The sequence below is a fragment of the Pyxicephalus adspersus genome, chromosome 10, assembly GCF_032062135.1.
Source record: "Pyxicephalus adspersus chromosome 10, UCB_Pads_2.0, whole genome shotgun sequence".
Lineage (NCBI taxonomy): Eukaryota > Metazoa > Chordata > Amphibia > Anura > Pyxicephalidae > Pyxicephalus > Pyxicephalus adspersus.
In genome coordinates, this window is record NC_092867.1 from 13,106,193 (window position 1) to 13,116,592 (window position 10,400).

At 37.7% G+C, this 10,400-nt stretch overlaps 1 protein-coding gene across 1 annotated transcript in view; it reads left to right on the top strand.

Annotated features, from left to right (window-relative positions):
- Positions 1-9,946, top strand: part of LOC140339922 (dedicator of cytokinesis protein 1-like) — a 92,998-nt gene extending 83,052 nt beyond the window's left edge. The window contains exons 23-26 of the mRNA XM_072424838.1: positions 1,399-1,597; positions 3,254-3,404; positions 4,181-4,326; positions 9,194-9,946. Of these exons, the coding sequence (XP_072280939.1) occupies positions 1,399-1,597; positions 3,254-3,404; positions 4,181-4,326; positions 9,194-9,289 (592 nt within the window). The 3' untranslated portion in view covers positions 9,290-9,946. The remainder of the gene's footprint in view (positions 1-1,398; positions 1,598-3,253; positions 3,405-4,180; positions 4,327-9,193) is intronic.
- Positions 9,947-10,400: the final 454 nt, after the last annotated feature.

Genomic DNA, 10,400 nt, shown 5'->3' on the forward strand with positions numbered 1-10,400 from the left:
TGAATGCCAAACTAATTTATCACCCAAGAAGTGTTTTAACAAGAACCATCATGGCACAATAATTATGATTATGACCTACATATTTATATTAAATGAAATTTACTTTTAAAGTCTACTAGATTGTAATCTCTTTGGGGCAGGGTCCTCTCCTCCTGTATCACTGTCTGTACTCGTCTGTCATTTGCAACCCCTATTTAATGTACAGCACTGTGTAATATGTTGGCGCTAAATAAATCTTGTTTATTAATAATAATAATATTATTGTTATTAATAATAAAGGTACATTGCTGTGTTACAGCTTATTTAGAACTATTTTGCCTATAGAAAAAGTTTTGTAATTCTATTTTGCCAGATCCCAACAGCCCAGTCAGGGAGATCTGTCTGCTACCTCCTGATTTGATTTTTGCAATTTTTGGTTTATCTTTACTATTGGGATCACATCCCTGTTAACTATATTCTAGTTTATTCATTGAAGAGTCTATCTGCATCCTCACCTCCCAGAGGTGACATAGAAAGGTAGTTCACTATTTTGGGAAATAAGTGTGTCTGGCTATGGATTGTGTACTGGCCACTTAGAATACAAATCCTATAGCAGATACAACAGTAAACATGCATATTCCAACGTAATGTTTTTCAACCTTGTCCTTGTGTTCATGACGAAAGTCAAGAAATTAAACCTCAATATTCATTGAGATAATCATTGCCCATTTAATATGTGATCCTTTTCCCATGTAAAGATTGCTTTTATGTTTATATGTATTATATAATATATATATATATTTAATTGTCATACTTTACATCAAGCATGCACACTTGGTTTGAGAGAAGCATTTGTGGCTCAGGAAAACTTTAGCGCTGGAGAGATCAGTCTATGTCTTAATTTTAAATGATTTTGTGACCATGCAGCATCAGAATTTGGTGGAATTATTCTGCAAGGAACAAATCCATGGGTTTTGAATGCTGTGGTGCGAATATTAGGCTGTAAGTAAACTCTACTTACACAAGGACTGATGTATTTCAGTGTTCTCTGCTTTGCAGAATATGTCAGCCATATATAAATAAATGTGATACACAAATGAAATAAAAGCCAGGAATAAACTCTTATGTAATTGACTTTGTAGGCTGAGCTGTAATGTCTGGTCATTACTTAGCTCGGTATCCATGATTTAGCTGTACTATCACAATGGGAAAAGTGATTGGCTGCGGCACAGCATGCGTGCTGGGTAAGTGTGCATACATAAGTGTATTAGTCGGGTGTATGAATCCACATAAATGTATAAAATCACTAAATGTATCACTAACGCAGGCACAACTTCTGAGATTAATGCAGCCCCAAATCTTCTGCCCCTGTAAACCGATTTAGCATCTAATTGATTCTTTCCAACATTCTGTTTGCAGTTTTGTTCTTGAACCTCTCTTGCCAAAGAAGATGCATTCTCGCTCTCAAGATAAATTGGACAGAGATGATCTTGATAAGGAGAAAAAAGAGAAAAAGAAGGAGAAGAGGAACAGCAAGCACCAGGAGATATTCGATAAAGAGTTTAAAGCGACTGACATTCCACCCCAGCAGTCTGACGCCGTTATACTTTCAGAGACCGTAAGTTACAGCACGTTCCTTCGGTTATGGAGCACTTTCTAGATAACTGCAGATTGGTCAGACATAATGGTATTGGACACAGAGCTGTGGAAGGATTTATAACATATATTCCTTCACTAAGAAGACTTGGATTTGTCAACAGTGCAATGCAGGAAAGATTTAGAATTATTACTGAATATCAAAATCACTAAGCTGCCGAAGCCCAAACTGACAAATGAATAGGCCATTGGAGGGGCAGCTTACTCAGCGTATATCATTATTGTATTGTATATAATATGCAGAGCACAGACAGGGAAACCCAAACCTCCACCAGGATGCTGACACTCCTAAAGCACAATGGGTTGTAAAGATAGTGATGTTAGAATAACTATAACCTCAGACAGTTCAGTTAGTCCAGTAATAAATCACCATATGAACTCAATATGCCAGTTGTGGCCAAATATAAAATCATATTTTGTAAAATACAATAGTATTTCCTAAGGTCTTACTACTCCATTGTTTACATCCTTGCTGATATAAATATGTAAGTGTATAATTTATAATTCAGACCTGACACAAAGAAATGTAGGTCTGCCAAATATAAATTCAGACCTGACCCATGGATTTTCATTAACACTTACTTCATCACCAGTGGGGAGCACACTGTTACTGTCCCAATAACACGGCAAGTTGGTCACATTTCTGGTTGTTAGAGGTGGTATTGTTGTGGACATTTCCCGAACTGCATATTTGTCTATGTACATAACCTCACCTAAAAACCAGAATGATTGATTCCAGATAAGGAATCAGGTTTCAGTAAACTGTCAGAAAATCTATTGACCTCTGTAAACCACTGAAAAGCCCCTTGCTGGTTAGGAGTAGGAGATAAAATTGATCTATTTTTGGATATTTACTTTAACCTCCCTGGCGGTATTCCTAAGTATGGCTCGGGGTTATTTTCAGTGGCAAAAATGGTTATCCCGAGCCACACTTGGGGTGGAATTGCCAGGGAGTTTTAAAGTTCTACGTGGTTCCCATGTTCCAGTGGCATCCTATCTGCAGCCGGCATCGCACCAGACTACACAGATGCTGGCCGGCATCTGCGTTCTCCCGGCGTGTGAATGTTGGCCAGGGGAAGCAGATTCCGGCGGGGCATCTGCTTGCGAGCCTTGGGCTGGAGGGCTGTACCGTGGGGCTGGTAGGCGGAAAATTTAAAATAATGAGTATTTTTAAATGTACCGCTTTTACATTAAAAAATACATATTATTCAGATGGCCAGGAAGTTTAAAAGGAACCAGATGAATGTTCCTGCCAAGTATGATTTCTACAGTTTATGGTAAACCCCTTCACCCCCAGTTCAAAATGTTTTCTCTACAAGTCTTGATGTCCGAGCTAAGTATTTAGTAGACATCTACATTTTATTTTAGGGTCCTTTTCATGAAGGCTACATTTGTTTCTTATGCATTCCTCTGTTCGAACTTCCTGCTCTGCTGCTTAGTATTTGCCCCAAAAAAATGGGATCCTAATACAAAAATGGCAGAAAGGGACAGAAGTAACGGTTCCAGGGGGAGGGGGTGCTTGGGTGTTCACTTCTAAGTGTTGTAATTTTGCTTGTGATTGTAATCTGTTGGTCTATTTCATGCTTGCTGATCACATTTGAATGTCTCCCTATTCTAGATTAGCCCATTAAGGCCTCAGAGACCAAAAAGTCAAGTCCTGAATACAGTTACTGGAGATAGACGCTTCTCTGTATCCCCAAATCAACCTTCAACGCAACAACCGCCACCAGTCACTCCCAGAGCCAAGCTTACATTCAGTCCATCACTAGGTGAGTTATTTCACTTATCTCCTAAACAGATCACAGCATTCTTCTTTTTGTGTCAGGTTGTGTCTTTATATCCAGCAATCATCTGGTTAAATTATCTTTTATTACTAGTGTGTCCCTATGGTAGATCATTTAACTAGGGGACAAGGTGCTGCATCCAATGGGAATTGTGGAAAAATGGGTTAATGCACATTAGTTCATCATTGCACTTTCCACTATGTTACTAAAATATCAGATGTTACACATTCCATCTTATATTTGGTGGTCTGGAGGGGGCATAGATTTGCAAAACAGGAATTTCTGCACTGTAGGAGATCTAACCTGTGCACAATAGTGAAAAAAGAGCAGTGATGAATACAAACAAGGTTTCTTTATAGCTGTATTTGGCTGCATACTGACTGACCTAATCTGGACTGGAAGACCTAGCAATTTGTGTTTATGAACCTATGAATTACATTAGCGCTTTACAAGTATAAGTGAATTATAAATAATAGTAACAATCTAGCTAACAGTCTCTATATGTTCAGAATATGCATTATGAATACTTAAAATATTATGTACTGGAAAGGTCATTTGCATTTTATGGACATTTTGGGGTGACTGCATTGAAAAGAACATTAATACAAAGGATGAGCCACCCAAACCAAGTATCTCTGCAAGGAATAGCAGTACACATTTTATGTAAGAAATGTATGATGGTGTTGTTTGTTTTTTTTTATTTTGTATACTGGAACAGACAGTATCCTATCATTGTTCATGTATCCAACTTCTTTCCCTAGGCATGGAACAAAATGGTGTCCCTTCTGCAGAACCGATGGATATCCCCCCTCCACTACCACTAAAAGGAAGTATGTCAGATTATGGGAATGTCATGGATTACCAAGACTTCATTCCGCCTGCTACACTGCCACCTCCACCCCAGAGAGTAAGTGTTATCTTATCATATAGATATAGTAATTTGATAGATATAAATTTCGTCTTGTGTACATTGTGCAAGTGAAAAGCTATGTCTGTAAATTAAATTGTCTCATATACAATAGTCTGGTAAACTTAAAAACTGCAGCCCCTTTTAGCCGGGCACACCACCCGGTCCTTTTCAGTAACCACCCGGCTGATTTTGGGTGGTTGCTGAAGAATTGAGTCACAATACAGGGGCTGCCACCCACCAATAATTTCTTCCCACCTGGCTTAAAAAAATTTCTGGGTTCAACATTGAAAGATGAATTCTGATTGTATGGGGTTATTGCACTTTCACTACTTATGATATAACAGTCTATTAAAGTGTATTCTCCCCAGCCTTCGAAAGCTTTAATAAATCAGACCCAGAATCTGGCTGTGCACGGCCCTGAAAAGCCATAATGGTGATAATATGACCACTCACACCTTCAAATGCCAACAACTCCCTGTAAGGCTTCTTTTCTCATCATTGGAAATTTTCATCGTTGTTGGAGATTTGCCAATCTAACATTGACTCCATGCCTGAAAATGATATACTAGCTTAAACATGGAGTCTTGGTAAGTTTCTGCAATGATGTTCTTGGATTATATAATAATTTTAGGGACATTTATAGATCCATCAGTGAAACTGTGATTTCACAGACCTCACATCTGCTGACTTAGATTTGCAGATTTGTATTTAGTATTTAATCCTTTCCATGGTGTGAAATCTCTCACATCAATGTTCCTTTAGACAAGGTGGTGTTAGAGAGCTATATAAAGGGATCTCAGGTCTTTTAGTTAAAGCAAAGAGATAGGCAAGAGGCTAAATACACATTTCAAAATACACCTGATCTGAGAGAATTATGTACACAGTACACATTTCTAATTTTTGAAATATTTGGTTCCTGGCTGTCAACCTTTCATGTTCTTACCCGGAAAAGGTTTTCTTATTCTCATTTTAGCGTGTTTTTTTTTCAGGTTATTAGCTTGAGAATATTAATGCCAAGCAATTTTAAGAAAGCAGTTATGGCATCCTCCTGTGCTTCTCTCATGACACATGTAGTTTATTTACCTAATTTGGTTCAGTTAATGTTGGGATTTTCTTACTCCTGCTACAGAATACTGATTTGACTTTTCTCTAGTACACGTAAAGCAAAGTTGTTAGGTCATGGATGTGTGTGGGATAGCAGAAGATGAGCCACTTAATGATGAGGCCATTGCTCTGCTATTCCTTCTTTCTACACGTGGTCTGTTGTATATTGACAAAGCCTATATGGCTTCCATAAGTGCCCTTCTGTTCTGCTGTAGGTAATATATCAATTTAAAAGGGAACACTGCCATTCAATGCACATATTGCACATGATATACTGAGATTATCTCAGCATTTCTAACTGAGATTATCAATGAAGTTAAACATTCAGCACTCACTATAAATTCAATATTGTAAATATGTGAATCTATAAGACATGCAAGCGCTCAAACAAAATGTTAGTGCAATGATTAAAAGTCACCAGGAGCCCCTTTTTTCAGATTAAATATCCTCAAATAGAATACTTGTGGTACTTTGTTTCAGTAGCCATATTGGGCAAAGAAAGAGGGGTAAGCAACAGCAACATTGTAAGTAATATTAAAGTAAAATAATGCAGTGCAATGGTTAATGTGCTTGTTTTATGTAACCAGATTTCAGTCTGTATTTTAGCACACCATTTGCATGTTTTTATCCTAATTACTGTATCTATTATACACAGTGATTGATATGATATGTCATCTCAGTGAAATGTGAATTCTGATTGGCCATTATTAGTTACTGTTTTGAATTCATTACTGTTTAAACCTTTAACGAGACCCTGTCACCAGACTATGTATTTTATTAACAATCTTTCTGTAAGTTAGCATGTGCAGTTAACAACATTTTATGCTTGTATTAATTAATAGTGTAAACCTCCCTTGTGTAGGCACCAAAAAGCCCTAGCTGGCAGCTGTTATCCTAGATGTGTTGCCACCAGCCGCAGCGATCACAGTGACGCTCTATATCAGCCCTAAAATAGCTATAGGTAAATAGATGCTCCTAAAATTGAAAAATTTATGGTGAGGCTGACGGTGGTACTAAGAGAATTAAAAAGTCATGTTTTCTAGCAAATTCAAAGCCATTAAAAAAAAGGAAATAAAAAAAAAACAATAATAAAGAGGTTAAAACACTGCATGTAGAATTCTTAATTTCTGTGTTTACTGCAGGGGTTTCTGTAATAGTATTATTGTACATGTATAAAAAAAAAAAAAAATAAGCTAGGACCTATTATTTTTGGCCCATACTCCTATAGAACTTATAGATGAATAGGGAAATGAAACCAAAAAAAATCACAAGCTGTGATATAACGAAGGCGCTACCTAGTAAGTTCTCTGGTAATGGACATTAGATAAGTAGATGTGGAAAGCAATTGTATTGTTGGATGTTTATTCTTCATTTACTACCATATTCTGTTTTGTAGTTGGATTGGAGCTCTATGTTTCTTTTATTTCACCTTGTGTTAAACTTCTATCATGAAGCATTTGCCTAAAAGCTTCGCACACAGGCCTCATACTCGGAGCTTCTATGTTCATTTTACTCAAAGCGAACAGCAGACTACTAGAGGGAGGCGGGCAGGACAGATTGTTGCTGTGCTGCAGATGTGCCTTTTACATAAGGTTCTCATCTCCCCCGAGGTGTGTGCGAGTCAGTGAATCTGCTTCGAACAGGCTCTAATGTAAACTGGCAGACTCGCCACATCTGAAATGGGAAAAGGGCTCCTGTACGAAACAAGACACCAAATATGTATCTACTGGGAGGGCAATGCAAATTCTGCAACTTGTCAGAAGTTTCTTAACTTCCTCATCTGACAATGAATGTAAAATGACATGTTTTACTGATGATTTATCTGTGACTTTCTATCTTGTCTGTTGAGTTAAATTAATTCTACATACTTCTACCAAAAATGAAAGAATTTTGAAAATAACTATTTACTTGGTATCAATTGAGGAACACTAGATGAAATGGACATTTACAAACTAAAAAAAAAGTCATGGGCCAGCCTAGGATAACCTCTTTCTACCAGTATGCCCAGTTTTGTAGCAAGCAGTGCCAATGGAATTATCTTAGAGAAAGTTGGGTGAGACTTGTGTTTGTACAGAAAACTCTGCAAACATCGAAGGGCACAAGAAGCTTTTACCTACAGGGCATCCAAAAGCAGTTCAACAGAAGTGTGGGCAACAGCAACAATGGTAATAAGCACAAGACTGCAAACATGGAGCTGCCTGAAGGAGCTAAAACCTGAAGCTGACATAGTACAACAGAAAACATAAGCACAGATACTGGGTACCAGAAACTCAGGAGATTGTGCTAAAAACACCCTGACAAGGATAAAAAAAAAACAGTCCCCAAGATCACACTTATCAATATTTCTGAGCCACCTAGGAGAAGAAAACGGTTCTCGGACCCTGGTTGTTTTTACAGTGGTTCAGACTATGTTGTGAAGAGGAAAGACCAGAAATCCCCCAACTAGAAGGAAATTTTGGATTTCCACACCACCTTCGCAAAACCACAAATTGGGGTTTCCAACCAGAAAACTTTTTGTTCAGACTCCCACTTCAGAGGGACAAGGACTACAAAGAAGAAACACCTTAAAGATGACCTAAATAGCTGTAAAGATTATGTGATAGCTAAAATCAAACCAAAGTGATCTAACAAAGTCATAACAAAGGAACATGAAAAGGAGGACAGGAGCCTCCATATTAAGAATCTTTGTTAAGTGATGGAAGGGTAATGTTTTCATCCCCACTAACAGTAGAAAGACACAGGAATGGAAAACATCCATGGTGCCCATGATTCCTGCAAATGGAATAGAAAGTCTCAATTTTTGCAGCAAATAAAAGTCCCAGACTAAAAGGTTTGGGGAACCATTATCAAAAAAACTGCATATTATCCTAAGAACCAAGCAAAATACAGAAGTATCCTGGTAGCAGTGGAGTTGATCTTGTGCTAGGCCACAGATTTTGTTTGTCAATGTACACATTCTCCACGTCGTACCTATTGTTTAGGCAGTAGCTTTAGTATTCAAACCAAAAAAGACACACGTTAACACACAAACACAGCATTTGGCAGTATTGCTTTTGAAATCCTATTCAAATGTCTACACATTTTAAGGTGAAAAAAAGTTCAAAAGATGCATTCCAGCTTGACAAATTATTATTTGAAATCAAGCATTCTTCCAAGTACATTTCATTTCTAGTACAAGGTGTGCTAAAGCTATTTGAACATGAAATAATTGTTAAATTGAAAGCAATAATAACAAAATCTATTTTCCTATGAACAGTATTTCATGTTTATCTTTTTTTTTTTTTTTTGCGGGAGGGGGTGATGAAAGCTGCAAAGGAGAGCAGGAACTGGTTAAGTGGGGCTAGTTAAGAGACAACCAGGAGATACTAAAGAGTAGGGTAAAGTTTTACTAATAAGTGACCACATTTCATATCAGAGAAATTCAATACTTGCCAAGCCTGCTCCTTGTGAATATGGTCCCACAGCTGAGAAACCTCATATTCTGGGTCACCCATAGTACTCAGTGGTTCCTTCTGCTGGTCTCCACATTACCATTCTCGCCTAAAATTTTGTGGAGCCCAGCACAAGAACCTGTCAATGAAGCATGGGAAACCAAGAGAGCTGATATTTATTGAAGTGTCCATTTCACAGAGCAGAATGGAGAAAATGTCATAGGAGCGTAAAAAATACTATTTGTAAACTAAAAATATACCCCATTGTCTTTCTGATGATTTATGCATACTGTCCACACTATCTAATAATATCCATCTCTGTTTTTCAGCACTTGCCACCACCACTACCCAGCAAAACACCACCACCACCCCCTCCAAAGACGACAAGAAAGCAGCCCTCCGTGGATTCCGGCATCATGCAGTAAAGCACTCGCCTAGTTCCAGTTGTACGCTGCTGTATTTACCTCATTTGGGCCGCAGTGTTTCAATTTCTCCTTTGTGCAATCATCCTAAATACAAGAAAAGTCTCTTAGATTTACTATGAGATGTTACTATAAGATGTATTATGAGAAAAGTAAAAAACAAAACAAAAAAAAGACTTTGTGAGCTACTGAGTTGTGGATACTAATTTATGCAGTAAAAAAACTAAGGGAGCAATTTACAAATCATAACAGAGAAAACTGTAACCGATGGTGGCATTGCTAATATCTGTCACTTCCTGTTTCATGATCTTGTACAGAAGTTTGTATATATGACTTTCTCTTTTTTATTTTAGGCAGTTTTTAATTTTTTATAATAGTTTTACTGTAATAGATCTTAATATCTAGTCACATTCTTAATCATTTCCAGTCAGTGGCTCCTGCTGAAGGTATATGTAGGTAGTTCAGCGGTGCTGTACCTGTGCCAATTGATAAATGGAATATTTTTTGTCTTTTTTTGTCATTTGACTAATATGATGCCATTTGTTGTATCTGTATCTTTTGCCATTCCATTTTATAACCTCCCTGTAGATTTTGTTATATATATATAACTAACTAAAAGGAATTAAAAGGTGTTAAAAAAAATAAAGAACATTTAAGTCACTGGAGTGCAGCTGAATGATGTGGTGGATTTGAATACCTTTGTATAGACTATCCAAGCAAGACTTTTGTATATTCAGGCAGGGTTAGTGTTTAGTGGACCGGGATGGGATGGGGAATGGCGAGGGCTTAGTTAGTCATTTAGGCTATGTTAAGAATGGCAGTGAGGTTGTGGTGGCGTTACCACTTTTTCATGCCAGTGAACCCACTGCTTCGGGATCAATGCTACAGTCGGGGCTTCTTTTCTCATTGATTAACAAGATATGAGTTCCAGGTCTTTTTTTTTTCACACAAAAAAGCACTGGCTGCAGGTAACTTCTACCCCTAGCAACCCCATAGAGAATTAATGGGAGCAGCAGCGAGAGGTACAGCTGCCCACTGTCAGACCTGCATACAATGGTTCCTAAACAATATAAGGAAAATGAAAGGTAGCGACAACACACACACTTAGGCTAGG